This window comes from Enhydra lutris, unplaced genomic scaffold (genome assembly GCF_002288905.1).
Source record: "Enhydra lutris kenyoni isolate GAN:26980312 unplaced genomic scaffold, ASM228890v2 scaffoldscaffold1, whole genome shotgun sequence".
Classification (NCBI taxonomy): domain Eukaryota; kingdom Metazoa; phylum Chordata; class Mammalia; order Carnivora; family Mustelidae; genus Enhydra; species Enhydra lutris.
Genome location: NW_019154085.1, coordinates 62,266,491 through 62,287,742, shown reverse-complemented (window position 1 = coordinate 62,287,742; position 21,252 = coordinate 62,266,491). Strand labels below are relative to the sequence as shown.

Here is a 21,252-nt window from a genome sequence, read left to right as displayed (position 1 = left end):
AATAAAAATATCAAAACATATGTGTTCTCTATAAACCTGATTTATATATTTTAAGAGCATAAATAAGAACTATTTATATAGTTTAAAAGCAAGACTATTCTAATCCAAATGCAAATCGATTCTGCAATATTAAGACTTTGGTTAAGTAACTGTGTTTCTGTCCCCCTCCCCTGACCCCGCAATTCCTTTCTTCCTTGCTCTCTCCACAGTCTCTGTTAAGTATCCGTGGCTCCCTGTTTTCCCCACGACGCAATAGCAAAACAAGCATTTTCAGCTTCAGAGGACGAGCAAAGGACGTCGGTTCTGAAAATGACTTTGCTGATGATGAGCACAGTACATTTGAAGACAGCGAGAGCAGGAGAGACTCACTGTTTGTGCCGCACAGACATGGAGAGCGACGCAACAGTAACGTTAGTCAGGCCAGTATGTCATCCAGGATGGTGCCAGGGCTTCCAGCAAATGGGAAGATGCACAGCACTGTGGATTGCAATGGTGTGGTTTCCTTGGTGGGTGGACCGTCAGCTCTAACCTCACCTACTGGACAACTTCTGCCAGAGGTGATAATAGATAAGTTAGCTATGACATTACACACCAATTTGAAATATCAAAGCCTGGGCGATTTAGCCTGTTATACCACCCTGCTTCCCCAAAATGAAATGTCTCAAAAATAATATACAATTTATTGAGTGAAAAACAACAAATCTTTAAAACCAACTGAATCGTATGGGACCATTAGCTTTCAAATGCCTTAGAGTTTTTAGAGTCTGAGAGAAAACATACCTGCAAATTCAGTAAACCTACCAATACAAAATAATGGGCACTGTGACAACTAAATTGTTATTATAAATGTATGCTCACATAGAATTATATAATTATTCATACTCTGTAAATTTAATATACTTAAAATTTAGTATTATCATGACCAATATATGGGTAATAGGCAGTTTCCACACAAATATCAGTATTATATGCTAAAATGTTTTTATATGTATTAAAATGACTCTAAAATGTCTTGATTTCTTGTAGGATGGCATATAGAAATAATCAAAGAAATCTCAGGAAAGCACACACATTTCATTGTACATCTGTGTTTGTGCATGGAAAAAAATTGGCCCATATATGTCTGTATTGTCAGTACAGCTTCAAAGAAAACACTCAAGCCTTGCAACATTATAACCCTATTATTTTGGGGGGGAGAAGATTGATCTGATTATTAATCATTGTGATAAGCTGAAAATAATCTGCATTTGAGTGAAATGAAACAATATATGACTTTAGCATGCTTATGAAAATTTCTCTGAAAATTCCAACAGGTTAATTAAAACATTCCTGCAACAAACTTGCCCTGTACAATTGCATCTAACTGGTGAATTCTTGTTACACACTATCACCTGTGATAATTTTTCAAAAGGGTTTATAACTTAATAAACGCAATATATTATTATTACTTGAAAGTTATTACCTGGAAAAACTGCATGTAGCATGATTTTCCAAAGAAATGCTATGTGTTATTGTATTATTCATTGAAAGGGTGGTTTGAACCATTAGTATTTGGTTTGCAGGGCACCACCACTGAAACAGAAGTCAGAAAGAGAAGGCTAAGTTCTTACCAGATTTCAATGGAGATGCTGGAGGATTCCTCTGGAAGGCAAAGAGCCATGAGCATAGCTAGCATCCTAACCAACACAATGGAAGGTAAGAAGCAAGACATGAGATAGTCAGCTTTACATGATTATATATGCTTTGTGGAACTATTTATTTGTCTCATAGAATTATCAAAGTCAACTACCCAAGATCAGAATGGTGGAACAGACCTAGGTAGATGATACACAAAATATAGTGTTATCACACTGGTTACAAAAACTAATACTGTTCCTTTTTCTTTTAAACTCCTTATCTTGTCTGCACAGTGGTAGTCCCCCACTCCATATTATGTCAGTGAGTTTTTATCATTATGTTACATTATCCTTAAACAATCAGAATATACATTTCCCTTCTTAAGTTTTGTATGTAAAAGCGCAGGAAACATCTCTTTCAAGCTTTAGTCTGTTCTCTGGGCCATGAGGTAGTGATATGGTAGGGGGAGACATGTGAATAAACTGAACAAATGAAAACTTGTGTTCAACACTGACCCTAAGAAAAGACCTCTTCTCCATCTTCCACATACCCAGAAAACATTACATTCCTCCAAAGGAGAGCTTAAACAAATGCTTGTTGATTTTGACACATGGGAATGGGCAGCAACTATTATATTATTCCCCTGTTCATTCATTAAATAATTCTCCACTTCATAAAGTTTGGAGGATATTTCATTAGTTCTGCAATCTTATAAGTCTTTTATATAAGTAATATTTAACATGTGGTCTTCAGAAAATATCACTAACATTTTGCATCTTGTCCTATTGGTGTGTATGATATCTGAACAGTCACGTAATAATTATAACAAGTTTCACCTACTAAAATTACTAGCAACTTTTAAAAATATTTTATGTTAAAATTCTGAAAGATATGGGTAATATGAATAACATAAGTAGATATGGGTTTGAATCTATACTAAAAAAGGACATACCACATACTCATTGTGTGCAAGATTAATGTTGATGGGGAGACAATCAGAAGAGAGCATTGGTCCCACACATTAATAATAAGGATCACAGCTTTAGACAGCATTCTTAAATAGACACTTTCAACAGAAATAATAAGTGTTTGATACTTTTAATATTTCTATAAGGCTTATTTAAAAATTGTTTTGGGACACCTAGGTAGCTCAGTTGGTTAAGCATCTGCCTTCAGCTTGGGTCATGATCTCAGGATCCTAGGACCCAGCCCAGCATTTGGCTCTCTGCTCAGCAGCGAGTCTGCTTCTCCCTCTCTCTCTCAAACTAATAAAATTAAAAAAAAATAAAAATAAAAATTATTTTGATAAAAAGAATATGGCAATATAATCAATAATTACCTAGTTATTAGGTAATAAATTTAGTTAATTTGAAGCAAAATTACATTGATGGTGTTTATTTTCTATATTTAATTAAAGGAGAAAGATGTTTATATGTTTATATGAAATTTTAATGAATATTTTGTGAAAATATCTAATGGGATTGCCTTCTCAAGTGTTAAGCTACTTAAGTAATACGAACGTCCATCCCCAGGTAGAAGCACTGATTTTACAAAACAATGTATAATCTATAGCAACAACAATTCATTTTTATTGTTATTTACTATTCTTCCTCTTTATTATTCCCCTAGAACTTGAAGAATCTAGACAGAAATGTCCACCATGCTGGTACAGATTTGCCAATGTGTTTTTGATCTGGGACTGCTGTGATGCATGGTTAAAAGTAAAGCATCTTGTGAATTTAATTGTTATGGATCCATTTGTTGATCTAGCCATCACTATTTGCATTGTCTTAAATACCCTCTTTATGGCCATGGAGCACTACCCAATGACCGGTCAATTCAGTAGTGTATTGACCGTAGGAAACTTGGTAAGTTCATTTAAAGTTTACTTATTTCCTTTGGTAGGAGTGGGAGATATAGACCAGAGGAAAAAATCCATTTATGCTATGTAGGGAATCTGAGCAATAAGATCTAAAATTCAACGTGTGGGGGCAACTGGGTGGCTCAGTAGTTAAGCATCTGCCTTCTGCTCAGGTCATGATCCCAGGGTCTGGGATTGGGCTCCCTGCTCAGCAGGAAGGCTGCTTCTCCTTCTCACACTCTCCCTGCTTGTGTTCCCTCTCTCCCTGTGTCTCTCTCTCCCTGTCAAATAAATAAATAAAATCTTTTTTAAAATAATAAATAAATAAGATTCAACTGGTATGAATGCTGATTGCTCAAACCAATGTCCGTGCTAATTGACCATGGTGTCTTACCAGTTGCAAGCTCATTAAAATTTTTACCATCATTCTTGCTGAAATATAGGTCCAGAAAAATCATAATCTAATTCTGGCTAAAAATACAGTTTTAATATACACAGCCTCTGAAGAAATCATGTCCACTGAAGGAAATATATAAAGATTTATTTCTGTTAAAAGAGGAGAGTTGTTTCAAACTGAATTACTTAATAAAATCCTTCAGTAGAATTCACACAAGAGAAGAAAGAGTTGGTGAAAATGAATTTGTAATTTAGCCATAGTTTTGGTTCAAATTATTTGGGCAGGCATCTATGTAGGTGTATGTGGACATGTACATTTCCTCCTTTATATGAGAAAATTGAAATGGATAAACAAGTAAGAGAAGGATTACTCGAGAGCTTCCTTTTTGGCACAAGACAGAAACAAACTCAAACTAGCTTAAGGGAAAATTAAAAACTGACTCCTAGAATGGAAAGAAAAAGATGAACTACAAAACCATATAAAAGGTAATTTTGCAGTTGGGCTTCAGGAAATGCTTTAACCAAGAGCTTGGAAGTAGGCCAAATGTTCACTTCATCTTCTGTCTCTGGGTCAGGAAATATGCTCAGCCATAGCTCATTGGTTTTACATCTTGTAACCTCTGCACTGGAAAAAAACTGTCTCTTTTTCAGTTCTAGTTCAAACACTCACAATAGGACTCTTGTTTGGCACAGCTTAGGTCAGATACCCACCTCTGGTTTAATCAGGGGCAGAAGGTAGAGCCATGTGAAAACATGACAGACTTGAGCAATCATACAGGTGGAGGAACAATTCCCAAGAAAAGCTGAAAAGGGAATACTGGGCAGACAATTACATAAATGTCTACCTAGTAAGTGACCTCAACGTTACTCCATTGTTTGACTTAGTAGAACACCTACCAGATTCTTGGGATTTTCTTCGTCTTTGGCACCTGTGAATGGATTTTTTTAATGATTCTTCACTGATCTTTCCAATCACTCCATGTCTGCCTTCTTTTCTGGACTTCTTATGTCTACTAAGGCTAGTACTCAACGTTTTTATATACTCAGCAACTATAGGAATTATCTACTCTTGTGGTATAAGCTGTGCCCTGGTCCTATATTTCCAACTGTTACAGAACATGGTTTAAGGATAACTTTAATCAGCAACTGTAGGAATTATCTACTCTTGTGGTATAAGCTATGCCCTGGTCCTATATTTCCAACTGTTACAGAACATGGTTTAAGGATAACTTTAAACACAACATGTGACAGCTGTAAGATCATCTTTCTCACAGCTTATTGAAAGTCCTAACTCAGTTCAGTCTTGTGTTACCTCTAGTAGCAGCCTTCCAGCTTCAAAGAGCCTTTCAACTTCAAAGATAGAAATCTGATAGCCATTTTTACTTACTTTTCCTTTATTTTTTATATACAAGTTGATAGAAGACCCATTATTTCTTCTTTCGAGGTACCTCTTTTTTAGTCTTATAACTACAATTAAAATAATATTTTTAACACTCTGCACTCAATAGATTTGCACTGTGCTGAAGTATTTATTATCTGTATTTATGGTTCAACAGTCCTATCTGATTTTTAAGACTCCCCATCTGATCCCATCCTTCTATACCATCTTATTGTCCATTGTTTCCTAACCAGCCACTATTGGCCCATCAGAACAGCCATGTCACTGTACCACATAAACACCACATATTTATATATTTACATATGGGAAAATATTCACTATTTTCTACATTCTCATCTAGAGTGTTCTGACTCAAATCCCCTCAATTCTTCAAGGTTATGTCCATTTTTGCTTTGTATCTCTTACAGTGATTACATGGTTGTAGCTCAATAAACAACCAACTGGTTGTTTCCTACCCATATGGGCTGCTTAAAATAGCATGTTTTCATGAAAGAATATGGGTTTTGGAGTCAGGTGTAACTGGATTTGGCTTCATTGCCAATGCTTACTAATAATGTAGCATCTGGACAAGTCTGATAAAAAATCTGAGTCCTTGTTTTCTGTTTTGAAATGGATATAATGATACCCATCTCCCAGAGTTGTTGTGAAGGCCAAATGAGGTAATGTGAAAACAATACTGAGCCTGGCATCTAGCATGTGCTCAATAAACTATTTCCTTCCTCTAATATATGCTATTAACCTTTCTCTGAAATACTGATGGAAAACAGTTCTTCTCTAGCTCCTGTATTTTTCCCAAGATACTGTACAGTTAGGGAAGTTGAATAGTTGGGAAGAAATTTTGGAAATTTGCCAGAGTGAAGCAGGAAATTGAGGTTTTATAGAATTCCAATGTTGAAACACAAGAGTTTGGAAGCACAGGATAAGAGAGGTTGGATTATAGGAAAATCAAATGGAAAAGCACTAGACTAAAGCACCAAATCTGGGTTTAAGTCCTATAGTCCATGCTAAATAACTGGGTGCTCTTGAAAAAGCCATTTAGATCTTCGTTCTGTTTTCCAATGAGTAGAATATATTGAACAAGATGATTTTTTATGTCCATTCCAGTTCCAAAATTCTGTAACTTAATGTGTAGCAATGGAGATAATGAAGTACAGAAGCAGGATGGAAGACTGGTGACTGACAGATTATGGTAAAACCACTGATATGCTGAGGTTAGCAATGGGGATACAAGGCTCATCAAGATAAAGAGTGCACATGATAGGAAACAGACCTGAGTTAACTATTTCTAACCGTAAAAGTAGGAAAATGTGTAAACTGTTTCTATTAGCTGAAAGCTCCTGTTATTATTAATAATAATATCATACATATAAGGCATTTCATAGTTTCCCATTTATCTTATTTTATATCCATAACAAGCTTTATCATAAATATCAATGTATAGAAAATTTTATCTATGTTTAATTATACATTAAATAATTAAAAAATCAATACATAGGGAGACAGAGAGATAGACAAAAAAGAAAAAGAGAAAAAAATGGGAGGTGGGGGAGAGGGAGAGAATATATTCCTTATATCATGGGTACTTAGCTAACTCTGGACTATATTATCCACCATGGATGGTTGCATTGCATATTTTATGGAGTTTATAGGTTGCTCATTTAAATAAATTTAGTTTCTATGGAGTAATTATTACTACTCAAATGATTGCAAAATACCTTATAAATAAGGACATCTAGGTTTGGGTTGAATTGTTAACAAACGGACATCTTGTAAAAGACTTGTGGAACTTTCAGGCTTATTTAGATCAATGTGCCCCATCTGTATCCTGTTTCTGGAACACATAAAAATTACATCAGTCCTCTACTAATTGGATTGACTGATCAAATTTGAGTATCAGGAGACCTCAAATATCTGTTGAGTTTCTCTAAGATGCTCTATTTTGTTTTTGTTATAACCATTATAAGGTGAACCCACCTTAGAGATTTTATAAGCAAGAAATCTTCCATGAATCATAGCAGGTTAGACAATCTCTTTATCATACAAACATTCCCAACTAACCAGTGACTCTTTCTTCAGGAAATACAGATAGAGGTTTGTAGTTCCTTACATTGATTACTATTCTTACTATAACTCTCATTGTAACCAGTGATTAAGAGTTCATGATATCCCCTTATTCTGCTGGACCCTGAAGGGAAGTCAGAACACAGTACCTGTACTAAGGATCTTACAGGTCATTTGCAAATAAAAGCCTAAAGAAACACAATTAGGAAAATTATTTCAATTAAATGGTGCAGTATAGGATATGAATTTAAAATCTCAGGAAAGGGACATGATAACTCTTTGAAGGAAAAAATAACTCTTGTTTATTGAATGATAAAAAACTGAGGAGCCAAACCCTAAAATTCACTTGGAGACATCTTGCATCAATGAGAGTGCTATCCAGCCATCTAACTCCTTTCCTACTATAATATAAAGCTATCTTGTCTCCAAACTAACAATTTATAATGAGGGTCTTGTGTAATAATTGTGTGTACACCAACTTCCGAATAAAATTTGATAGGCAGTACATTGCTGACAGAAATCCAAGAATTTTTGATGCAGACCTTATGTCATCTCAATTAATATCCTCATTTGACAGATGAGAGAAAAGAACACCATAAATGTTAAATCATTTCCCATGATTTTTCTTTAAGTACATTTCAATTTCACCTTCCCCACCCAATCAACAACAACAACAAAAAATATTTAAAGACGTGTATCCAAAGGCATGGGAATAATAAAACTAAAACCATTTTTAAAAGAGGTTAATAATAATATAGTAAAAGTAGACTACAGTTACATCAAATTCACTACCAAAAAAAAAAAAAAAAAAAAGGAACATCAGTCTGGGCAAGTAGAGGTTCTGCAGAGTAAACTGACCAATACTCGGCCTTCAGAATGAAAATTTCTCCTTTTAATGTACATCAACAGAATTTTCCTCACTAATACTCAATAGGAAAACCTTCCTATTCCTGAAATAAGAACTTATTCCCCAACATTTGATCATCCTAAGGGTTGTGCCCCCCATAACAACTCAAAATGCCCTGAATTTCTTTATTCTTGGTCTAGACTCCCAGGCTGATTCTCATCTCCATCCTTAAAACTTACACTTTTGCTGTTATCATGTGTCATCATGTACAGTAGGTTAGGAACTTTTCACTGAACTTATCTCCTCACTAAAGAAGCTGGCTTATTAAAGGAAGCCTATAAATTCATTGTCCATAAGAAATTTATCAGCCTAAATGAACAGAAGGTTTATGCAGTGTTGGGTTTGAATACCTTAATTACTACTATATTTTCAAAGGCCAGCAAAATGTCTTCCATTTAGGTGTTCAACAGACTTTTTTCCGAATGAATGAGTGGCTACAGAAGCATATAAACTGGGTTTCAAGAGACAAAAAGCTTCTTCAAGAAAACAAGACAGAGTTAGGATATTTGATATATTAAATTGTTTATTAATATTTGATATATTAAATTATTTCATATTTATTATATTACCTATAATATGCATTATATTGTGTATAATATATAATATATTCTATTTATTTAATATATTATGAATATTAATTAAATATTTTATATATTAGGTATTTCCCTAAGGTCTTTCTTTGTTTAGGAAAATAATATGTTACTGGATTAATTTCTTTTTTAAGATTTATGTATTTGAGAAAGAGATAGGGCACGCGAGAGGGCATGTGCATTGGGGAAGGGGCAGAGGGAGAGAAATCCTCAAGCAGACTCCCTGCTGAGCTCAGGGGAGGGAAGGTTCCACTTCTCCCAGGACCCGAAGATCATGACGTGAGCTGAAATCAAGAGTCAGGCACTTAAACTACTGAACCACTCCACTGTCCCTATGTTAGCTGCATTTGTACATTTTTAAGAGCGGATAATGATTTATTTTAATTAACATGGTATTTTAGGAATTTAAGTAACTTTGATACTGTTATTTTGACAGAGTTCCTTCAAGGTAAAGGCTGACTTACCTTATAAATGGTAAGCTTGACTTTATAGTCATAAAATGCAGCTTTTACCTATTGTTAATTAGGTTAATTGCTTTAAAAGATTTTTTGCAAGAGTAATTTCATAACTCTTCATACCCTTGGGTCTCTTAGCCTGTGGTTCTGAGTTAAAAAACAAATTCTGAATTTATTTCATTTTATTTCTATTGTCAAACGACATTCATCCAACCACTCAAATAATTTATTAATTTTAATTATGGGTATATGCATACTGAGAATGTTCTCCTGCTGCTTTCAATTAAGTATGCAGCTCCTTGCTCTATTAATCCATTAACCTTAATTCTGAGGCATGCATCCAGAGAATATTATTATAAAACATCTGTGGCAAACTCACTCTTATTTTAGGAATACTTATGAAGTTACAGAAATAAGATGGTATCCCTTTAAAAACCCACAAAAATCAAGAATAAAATATGGTTTGTACCAAATTTAAAATAAATTTAGAGTAACTTCAATTAATATATAGATTTGTTCCTAATCAATAATATGAAAAACAAAATTCACTGTGACTATGGGAGAAATCTGGTGTACCAAAAAGGGCAGTAATTCAGTTATTACTACTCAGTATTACATTTACAATATGAATGAGGAAATGCTTTAAAATCAGGATTTTCTTGGAGATCTAGCTCCTGGAAAAATATGCTAAACCTTGTATCAGTTTGTCACATTTCTCCATTTTAAGTGTTAAATATTTTTATTCAGGACTATTTAATATTCTTTACAGATTCTTACAGTGTCTAAAGTTTTTCAGTGTTTGTGATCTTTATTTTACTTCAGGTTTTCACTGGGATCTTCACAGCAGAAATGGTTCTCAAGATCATTGCCATGGATCCTTATTATTATTTCCAAGAAGGCTGGAATATATTTGATGGAATTATTGTCAGCCTTAGTTTGATGGAGCTTGGCCTGGCAAATGTGGAGGGATTGTCTGTACTGAGATCATTCAGACTGGTATCTACTTAGACTATGTTTATATTCATCACTGGCATAAAATTTATTTTGAAAATGAATCAGTGCGTATCTTACATTTACTATTAATAATATTTTAAATCTACACCAATACACGTGATACTCTAAGAAGATACATAAACATTCTCTTTAAAGCTAAGTGTGACTATTTTCTAAGAATGATAAACATGGTGGAAATCATTGTTATAAAACCATGATAAAACTATGTTTTAAATTCACTCAAAAAACCTTTTTGCTTCAACTCTTTAAAGAAATGCATATAATAATTCTAGGCCTCAATTAACCTTTGCTTTTTATCAACCTTACTTATATTAATGGGAACTACTTTAAAGGAACTTATAGGAAAATATTTGATACCATTAGCATTTTAAACAATAGTCTAACAAACCTTTTTAAACTTGGCAAAAAAATTATTTAAAAATGTATAAAATTTAATTGCAAACTAAATGTGTATTTTTTCAAATTGAAAAGAAGCCTTTAAGTTATTTTTCATCAAATTAGTTTATTTTAATTTTATAAATATCCATTAAAATATGTAACATACTTTTCATATTTCTTTTTACTCTAAAATATAGTCTGAGGGTGACTTTAGTTTTCTAAATTCAATTTATATGTCTCTAATCAAAATATTAATGTGTTTTCAGGGATATATCTGTTGATCAATCAGAAATGTTTTATTTATCTTGACATATTTTATCTTTTTAGTTTTGCTTTTAATGATTTGATTTACAATTTGTGTATTACTAACTATTTTTTCTGGATTTGAATTTTAGTATGGTTTGAGATTTTATATCCCTCAGAGGTAGGTCTACAATATGGCATATTAACAAAACACTAACTAACTTCCAAAATTACATTGTGATTACTACTGAGGGTATGTTTTCACTTAATTACAGCTTCGAGTTTTCAAGTTGGCAAAATCTTGGCCCACGCTGAATATGCTGATAAAGATCATTGGCAATTCTGTGGGGGCTTTAGGTAATCTCACCTTGGTGTTGGCCATCATCGTCTTTATTTTTGCCGTGGTCGGCATGCAGCTCTTTGGTAAGAGCTACAAAGAATGTGTCTGCAAGATCTCCAGTGACTGCCAACTCCCTCGCTGGCATATGAATGACTTCTTTCACTCCTTCCTGATTGTGTTCCGCGTGTTGTGTGGAGAGTGGATAGAAACCATGTGGGACTGTATGGAGGTTGCTGGCCAAACCATGTGCCTTATTGTTTTCATGTTGGTCATGGTCATTGGAAACCTTGTGGTACGTATATATTACAAATGTGCATAATTCAGAACAAGATCACACAGTAGTCTGATGCATTGGACAGCTCTGGTTTCATCATCAATAAATTAGACTCAAATCCCAGGACTAGCACTCTGAGCTTGGGCAAGTTACTTAACTTCTTTGAGCCTGAAGTTTCCCAACTATGACAGCTAAATAAGAAAGCTGAAATCTTATGGTTGGTTTGAGGATTAACTGAAGTGTATTTGTGAAAGTTTGGGAACAAAAATACTAGTTTTTTTCTTTGTTTTTCAAGAAAATATTTTTATGAAGACTAATTTTATCCCCATATTACCATTATGGCCTGAACTATTTTTTACCCTATTACTACTGTTAAGAAAATGATCTCCAGTAAATCTAAAATTTTAACTGTCTATTCCATATTGAAATTGCTCCTTACACATTCATAGTTCATACTGTTGGCTTATTCAAAAGCATAAGTTGCATTTCACCAAATTTTGAAGATAAACTTCAAGAGAATAGAGTATTACATTGTAGCTATGTATTGTAATTATTCAAATGACTTGGAAGGGGACAAAATGTATCCTTCCCTGAATTTGCTTTATTAAAAGAAAATAAATTATTACAGTTTAAATTATTCACATATATGGACAGTGCCCAGAGTTAAGAAGCTACTTTTAGTTCTGACTTAAAAGCACTAATGTAAAAGCACAATTTGTATTTTTATGTGTTTTAATGCTTACATTTCTCAATTATGTGTGTACATAGTGTTCTTTATGCCATAATACTTGAATCTTTCCTTTGAGGCACACTTCAAATAAGACCACTTGAAAGAATGTGGGATAACTATAGACATGCAATTTTTTTCAGAATAGTAAATTAGGAAGCTCTAGATTCTGAACAAAATCTGATATAGAAATAAGGAAACAAACTAGGGTTCTTGCTTTGATGGGAAATGTGTTAACCTTACACAATTCACATTTAGAAATTTTCATTGTTACAAATTTTTAACCGTTGGACAAGGGAATTTACATTAAAAGTATACTGTTTTAACACATATTGCCAGGCTATCAAATAAATAAATTCATGATTTATACACAGGAAGCTAGACATTCTCCAGGGAAACCGATAATATGAAGTAAAATGACTAAAATGATCTTTTCTCATTGGCCAAACCCATCAAAATGGAATTTTTTTCCCTTCACTGGCAACCCTGAGTAGACAACTTTAAGTCTTAGAAGTTCTGGTTTCCTGTTGTCCTCTTGGTATGAAAGAAAAGGCACTTGTTTTTTCATATTGCCCTTATAGCAGGTAGACGGTATCGGGTCCTTTAAATAGTGTGTGATTAAGACACTTGTCTAAAATACAGTAAACATTCAAGAAACATTTGTTGAATTAATTTTAGCAAAGATCTATGAGTTCCCTGTTTAAGTTCTTATTTTATGCATACTTCATATTAATGTAATAAATTTTCTTTTTTTCATTTAGGTTCTGAACCTCTTTCTGGCCTTACTGTTGAGTTCATTTAGCTCAGACAATCTTGCTGCTACAGATGATGATAATGAAATGAACAATCTCCAGATTGCAGTAGGAAGGATGCAAAAGGGAATTGATTATGTGAAAAATAAGATACGAGAGTGTTTCAGAAAAACCTTTTTCAGAAAGCCAAAAGTTATAGAGATCCATGAAGGCAACAAAATAGACAGCTGCATATCCAATAATACTGGAATAGAAATAAGCAAAGAACTTAATTATCTTAAAGATGGGAATGGAACCACCAGTGGTGTAGGTACCGGAAGCAGTGTTGAAAAATACGTAATCGATGAAAATGATTACATGTCATTCATAAACAACCCCAGCCTCACTGTGACAGTGCCGATTGCTGTCGGAGAGTCTGACTTCGAAAACTTAAATACTGAAGAGTTTAGCAGTGAGTCAGAACTAGAAGAAAGCAAAGAGGTAAGAATGCTTTTAAAGTTTTTGTCACCTTTCCTGTAATAACCATCCATTATGGTTACTTGGGTTTTTTATTGTGTTTATGTGCATTATTACAAAGTATATTGAAAGTCATACATATGACTTTCCAAGAGCAGTGCTAGAAAATTATGAGATATTTTTTATTGGGAAATCCACTCATAGAAATTCCAGCTTTCCAAAGGAAATCATCATTCTCAATAATTTGTATATTTATCTTCTTGATAGTTTGAAAATCTGGCTAAAAATGTGTCCTGCCAAAAAAATAAACCATATTTAATACCTTCTATTCTATACACTGCATTATACTCTTTAGACAAATAAATGAACCATATTTTATTGATCGTTGTGAAAGTATCATCTCCTTACTGTCTATATTAGGTTTTGCTCTGAATTTTTTAATGTGAAACTTTCATGTAGTTTTTGTTCACCTCTGAAAGTTTTACTGACTATGATAGAATGTTATACATTTATGGAAGTGTTACACATATTTGGAAAGTGCAAGTAGCACTGACTGAATTTTGCCCAGTCAAGAGTAAGCAAATCCACCAGGTGTTCCAGATTAACTTGAAAATGCTAAGATCTACTTAGAAAAGCTCCACTTGAGGATTACAGTTAAGAGGTAAAAGTTGAAAAGCTGCTCTTACTTACATTACAAGTTGTTCAAAACAAAACAAAGGAGAAAGGGAATTGTTCTTACTGTATGATTAGAATTCACAGAATCCCATAATGGCAGCTTAATGGTATTAATTCTGCAATTTTGTGTTATGGAGAACAGGATTAAAATTTTTTACTATTACTTAATTTTGGACTTCTAATACACCAGTGGGAAGTAAGTCTAGCACAGAGTTATAAAAGACAGATTTTAGCTTAAGGGTATGATATTAGCACCACAGGAATCAGACCAATGGTGTCTGATTTTGTGAGCATATTTTAAAACTTCTCTTTTTAAGAATGGTATCTGTAGAGTTTGTATAAGTAATAAGTAGTTGACAATGACAATGTCATAACTCATAGCTCCTGACCCTTTCTTTCTAGCATTTTGGTGCTGCTGAGATGTATTTTGATAGTAAATTTGAAAATATTTTTTAAAGGTAAAAACATATACAAAATGATGTATAATATTCCTGGAATTCCACCCGAAGTCCACTTACTGAGCTTTCAATTTTAATGTATGTATTGCTCATTCTGAGAAAATAAAAATTCAGTATAATTTTATTTTTCATCACTTAAAAGATTTATTTAAGAAAAACAACAATTAGCTAATGAGCAATTATTGAACGGTTTTTTTGTGAACTTGGCATTCTGCTGCATACTAAGAGTAAAAAAGAGTTAAAGGAGAGCTCTACAATATATCTCCCTTTGGGAAATCTCAACATCTTTGAGGAAGCCAACACTAATTCTCAAAATCATTAAAGCGCTATTAAAAAGTTTTACCCTGCAGGACTGAATATAAAAATTACAGGTACTAAGAACAGCAAGAACATAGCAAGTTGCTAAATGGAAGAGATAAAATTGAAATAGGCTTCCAAGTTTGGGTCAAATGTATGATTAAAAAGTCATAGCAAAACCCTACCGAAGGAAAGCCACAGTTGAGAATGAGCTTGGTAATTGAGGTACAGCAGTGGAACAATCAGCATGAATAAAGTATTCGTTGAGAAGACAGTGGAAATTTGTTTGGGTGAATCAGGTATTTTCAGATTGTAAAGTCTCTGAAGTTAAGTAGAAAAATTTAGAATTGCCTGCATAGTCAATACAGAGCTATTTGTTCTGAAGCAGGGGAAGGGCAAAAATAAAGTGAAGTTTTAGCAAAGGTTATTTGATATCAATGAGTAAAATAGAGTGAGGGATGAAAGGGTTTATCTTGAGGAATGTGTTAACAACCATTTGATAGCAAAGAAGTGATGAAATTTTGGGCTAAGATAAGGTAATATGTATGGGCACTGAGACATTCTGGCAATCTGACACACTAGTGAAGACTAGGAAATTGGAAAAAACAGTAATTTCACTCTCCGAAATGGCCTTTTTAGGAAGGTTACCAGGTGTAAGTGGTAAGAGGGAAGAAGTCAATTGGAATATACTGAATTAGAAGTGAGAATGTTGGGGGGAAAAGGCTGGGTGAGAAATCGGGGTTTAAAGACAGATTTGATAATTACCTGCCTCCTTAAAAATAGACGAGTTTACCAAAGAAAGAATTATAAAGAGAAAATAAGGGAAGATTAGGGACAAGAGTAGGGGTCAATCTGGGGTCAAGAAGAGGCAGAAAAACCAAAAAAGTAGAGAAATTTTGTTACATTAATATCACAGGTTTTATCACATTGGGTTTATGGAAATTAAATATTTAATTACTTTCTACCAAAAAGTTGGTTTCCGGAATATTTCAAAAACTCTATAATGCCTGCAGATATTTCAAATGACTGCCTGGAAAAATACCTCCTCATTGCCATGTCTTTTTAATGGCTAGAAAATCATAAATTTGGTATGCAGAGACACACTGTCTAGAAAACAGTTTATCATCTGAACAAAAATTCCTTTTTAGGTGACTCTTTATAATCATTTTATCCTCTTCCAAGCTAAATTTTGGATACATGGAAACCAATTACAGAGTGTAATGAAATTGTTTAAAATGTATAGATAGTGTGAAAATTTATCAAACTAAATATAAAATCAAATACTTTTACAAAGCTAAGATAAAACTTCAAATTATTTCACATGGTAGAAATAAATTCAACAATAAATTTCATATGATTTTTAAAGTTAGCACAAAAAAGTTAACAGGAAATTCTCATATATGCTCACACAAAGATTAAAAATACAATGTTTCTAAAAAATAAAAAGCAAAAAATCAGCATTTTCTAACATTATACAGTAGGCTTAGATAAATTCCAGAAAAGTTCATTTTAACCTGGAACTTCTGAAAACTGCTGGCACTGAACACAGGTCATGTTTCAGATGCATATTTATGTTGGCTGGGTTATTCTTTTTTAATAATTATTGCCCACACATATATACACACAAATGAAAAATAACATATCCATAAAGTAACACTTGGGTTCATGCTTCTGAGTTTTTTGACCATAAATAGAAAAAGAACATTGAGCTATGTTTTGAAGAACACAGAATATCCTTTCTTTTTACTGACAAAGTAAGAAATCATACAAACTAAACAAATGGAGTGATACATTTCTCACTAAAAAATTAATAAGTAATTTAAAAAGCTTGTAATATATCTGCTTTAGGGGACAGTAAGTTAATCATTAACTTAGTATTTGAAAACTCTAGTCACTCTACTCTTTACATTCATTTTCATAATACTGCATATCTAGCTATAGTACAATTAAGAAGAAATGATCCCTAAAAGTTGTTAGAGATAAAGATAAGAATTGCTGTTATTATTTTTATAATATATGTGTTTATATATCTATATTCATTACATCCACATATATGGCTCGCTAACATAAACAGGCTGGTATGAAAACAACTACAAAGCTTGGCATGAAAAAATGTAAGAGAATGAAAGGTATGAAATGCAAAATAGTGATCTTTTTATCGTGGGAAAACTTGGAATTATACAAATCTTGTGACAAAATAAAAAGTAGAATTTTGTTTATTTTCGTATTTTTAAAGTTCATGTAATCATGATTTCTTGGAATATTTATAGAACTATGAATTTTTACAGGTTAGTTTTTTAAAAGATTTCATTGTCTTCCTAGATGAGGATATGGAATAAATGTTCTTAAGAATCGTATCTGAAGTTGAATTCCAAAGCACAATCTAGCAATATCATACCGTGACCTTCACTACTTACCGTTCTTACTTCTCACAGGGGTAAAATCAAGCTGGAGCCATCAAGAGTGCAGCTCTGGTGTTTTTTAACCAGCCAGAGGCTCGGGCCACCACTTTTACCCAGGTTACCCAAGCAAGTGGTACATGTACAGTCACTTTTGAAGTGAATTTTGACTGGCCTGCATGCTACTCAGCTGTTCCTTCCCCTGCCATGGCAAGGAAGCGCTAGATGTGCCCAGCTGCTCTCTGCTGAATTGTGTGACACATCATAGCATGGTCAGGAGAGATGAGCAGTCCCATATCATATTTGATTCTGCTAATGAGTCTTCCAGTGTAGTCTTTTAAACTCTGAAAAGCAATAATTGCATGCTCTATAGGATTTATAGCTGTTTTAAAACATGATAGGAATGTTTAAAGTACAATATACTCAAGAATTTAAGAGAGCATGCATTTTTTTTTATTTCTCTGCTTTTATTTCATTAAAATGAGACCACAATTTTTTGTTGTTGTTGATTCAGCCCTTATAAGTAAATTGTATTACCAAAATGAGCCTCATGGGATTTTTTTAATAGTGCCATTTTTAGATCATTATATTCAGATTCATGAATATAATTTTCAACCCTTATAATTCATTTGCTACAGACGGAAATGTGTGCTTTCATGGTTTTTTTTTTAAAGGCTCTATAAAAAATAAAAGCAGGGTGATCATAAGTTTCTGGATATGAAGGGCCATAGTCTGTATGTATTTGGGCACCACATATCTTGGATTTCATATAGTTTAGGAAAGTTTTTAAGTCATATTGTAAAATCATAAGTGATCACTGCAAAGTCCTCAGAAGAAGGAAAGCATCATGATATGGGTAGTTCACATCTTGTCATTAATTGGTCCAGTGTACCCATTTTTCAAAAAATTTCCCTAATCTACCTTAATGTTCCCTAAAACTGAGCAGCTAAAAAAGAGACACAGAAAATGTCCTGTTTTTTTTAGTATTAATTATGGTTTTATGACAAGTAAAGGGCATCTCCCAAGATTACTATACGTTTATGGATTAAGCCTTTAGTTTATTCTCTTCGTGCAACCTTCTCTTATTGATATCAGTGCTTACTGGAATCTCAGCCACAGTGTGGGGTCTGGAAAGAAAATTACAAAACCAAAGTAGAATAAAGTTCTTGAGTATTGGCAACTTCAATACTTTTAGTGAAAAAGAGTATCTAACTAGAGTTTGGGGTTGTCTCTAGGTTTAATTCATACCTTCTCTCTTCTTCCTTAGGGATAACTGAGAATTAGCTGGAGAATGCAATAAATTCAGAAATAAAATTATTAATGAAATGTAGAAAAAGGAATATAGGTCCCTGATTTATGCAATTTTTACTTAGCAATTACTTTTAATTTTGCGGTGTAAACCAACACTGGCCAGTTGAAAAAAATCTAGTTCATTCTTTCTTCACAAGCAGAATAGAATTAAATGGTACTGCAAAATTATCTTTTACATCAAGTTTATAGCAATATTCCCTCCTTTACAAAGCCTTCATAGAACTGAAAATAGATACTTGATTAAGATCCCAAGCACGTGCCCTTCTGGAAAAGGCACTGTGTTCTGTTTTCAGAATCTGGAGAGCAATGGAAGTACCTCTGGGCTTTCCCTGTCTTGCTCTCAGCATCTTCCAAACATTCTTTGCGAAACTGAATGTGAGGCAACTCTTCCAGAAGCACAGATGAGTATATGAGTACCATTTTAAACCCATATTGACCTTCAGAGAACTGTTTTGGTGCTTTCATGTACTTCTGTTGAAATAAAACCTAATTAACACTAGTTTAGATTTAAATTTTTGTGTATCTTCTCAAGATAAACCAGCTTTTTCTTTTGGCTTCTTGATGCCCTTTTACCTTACTCTTCAACTACCACACAGTTATTTTCACTTTCAAATATCAGGTTGTTGTTAAGGCCACTTTAAAATTAAAGAAGCACCAGGGCTATTGCACATTTAAAATATGTTGAGGCAAAAACCACATGCATGTGGTTTATACACTTAACCATTCAATAAATGGTCTAGAAAAGAGAGCTATTGATTTTAGTCTTGTTCTTCCTGCCTTGGGCAAGCAGCCCAATGGCCACCTGGTGTGTCTACCTATCCTTTAAGTGAAATATTATAAGTCAAGATATGGATATGCATATCCAAAAGATCAGACTAAGGCCCTAATAGTATGTGTGACCAAAAGATTTTCCTCTTCTACTTGTAAGACAAAACTCCGAAGTTGTGAGAGAAATGGCTAGATTTTAAAGGCAATCTGTAATGGCTGAATCTTTTATTTTTGCCTCTTGAATCATACAGCAGTTTGTGAGAGTCAAACATTTGACAGCTGATTGAAAAAAATGAAATGTAAGCGCATTTCAGTGGAAGTAGGCCAGTTGCTAACATTCTCTTCTATCTCTGCAAGTTAAATTTCATTATTTAATTGGATAAAAATCAAGAGCAATATGCATCACAATGGGAAATTTCTAAGTAAGTTCATGTTATTAGAGGGAAAAATTGTCTCGTGGCATTTATGGGTACTGATTCTGTCATTTGTTAACGAATGGTATTTGCAGTTAATCTTCTCGAAAACTCCATATTCAGGGACCATGTCCTCGAGAACATGGTTCTTGAATCAGCGTGCGGCTTCCACAGTATTGCGCCAGGCTTCTGCTATAGCCAGGCATGTTTTCTGTGGCTGAATTAGGCCTGGAGAATGTTGCATCTTAAAACCTGCTTTCCAGTGTGCATTTGTAGAGCATAAGCCATCATCCCTCTGTAGACTCAGTACTTTCTACAAGGGATGGAAGAATCAAACCTTAAGTGCCATAAAATATATTGGAGGGGTAAGGAGAAAATAGTACAAGAACACAAGTTTGAGCTTGTACTATATGGTTTTATATGGAAGCTTTCTATAGATATGCCTATATAACTAATTACATTTTTCTAACTACTTCTGAATAAGTATTAATTTAGTTATTTAGTATAGTATTGAGTTCCTTAATATGGAAAATTTCATTTCAGTTTTCTTTGCTTTTTTTTTTTTATACCGTTGTAGTATCACAGCTATGGCAATATAAAGAAAGTAAGTTATTCTTTGTGTTTATCATCAGTCACTTGCTTTATATCAGTTACATGCTTTTAATAAATACGGAAGTCATTTTGGTATGGCTATGATAAAATATATCACAGACTACACTCTGCCAAAGTACTGAAATTAATTAGGAACTGCTTAGAATACACAGACGGTATTATATCAACATATAGGATTTTAAATGCTTACATAGTTTCTAGGGCAGAAATGAATTATTTAAAAAGACAGTTGTAAAATTCTTTATGTATACAATGACTAAAGCATATTAAGCAGTATATCATAATTGTTAAGTTATTATACATTAATAAGAATACACTCTAAGGTTTACTTTATAAAAATGTAAATAAATTCATGACTTTTGAAATTTTATACAGTTGATACAAGATTTTTGTAACTTCATAGAATAAAAAGTATGCACTCTCCTATGACCCTCCCTCCCCAAAAAGTGGCCTAGGAAGGTTACAACATGAATAAGCCTGATTCTCCAAGTTAAGAATTAACTTTATGTCAAACTTCATAAGGAAAGGAGCCCCCCACAAAACACTTAGTGAAATGAACCCTTGCCTACCAACTACCTTTTAAGCTTTGGTGCATGAGGATCTAAAAGACTCTGAACATTTCTTAAGAAGCTTCCTTAAGAAGAAGTGTAAGTTTAAAAAGCTTATCCTTATATTCAGAAAAACTCCTGAATAATAGTGAAGAAATTCTCCATGTAAAATGGGTTCTGTTCATTTGAAAGAGCAGAATGCATGTGGAGTTTTGGCAAGGGTTCAGAGATGTCTGTTTTTAAAACACAAGTTATGCCTCATAATACCATGCAGATAGGGGCAAATGATTCACTACTGACC

The 21,252-nt window shown here is 33.5% G+C and overlaps 1 protein-coding gene across 11 annotated transcripts in view; it reads left to right on the top strand.

Annotated features, from left to right (window-relative positions):
* Positions 1–21,252, top strand: part of LOC111144135 (sodium voltage-gated channel alpha subunit 3) — a 78,119-nt gene that overhangs the window by 35,060 nt on the left and 21,807 nt on the right. For 5 of the 11 annotated variants that reach the window (XM_022501056.1, XM_022499423.1, XM_022503276.1 and 2 more), the window contains exons 11-16: positions 210–557; positions 1,563–1,695; positions 3,247–3,485; positions 10,109–10,282; positions 11,197–11,553; positions 13,024–13,494. In XM_022501056.1, the coding sequence (XP_022356764.1) occupies positions 210–557; positions 1,563–1,695; positions 3,247–3,485; positions 10,109–10,282; positions 11,197–11,553; positions 13,024–13,494 (1,722 nt within the window). Of the gene's footprint in view, positions 1–209; positions 583–1,554; positions 1,696–3,246; positions 3,486–10,108; positions 10,283–11,196; positions 11,554–13,023; positions 13,495–21,252 lie in introns of all 11 variants that reach the window. The other 6 variants (XM_022505549.1, XM_022506253.1, XM_022504760.1 and 3 more) reach the window with 4 other exon arrangements.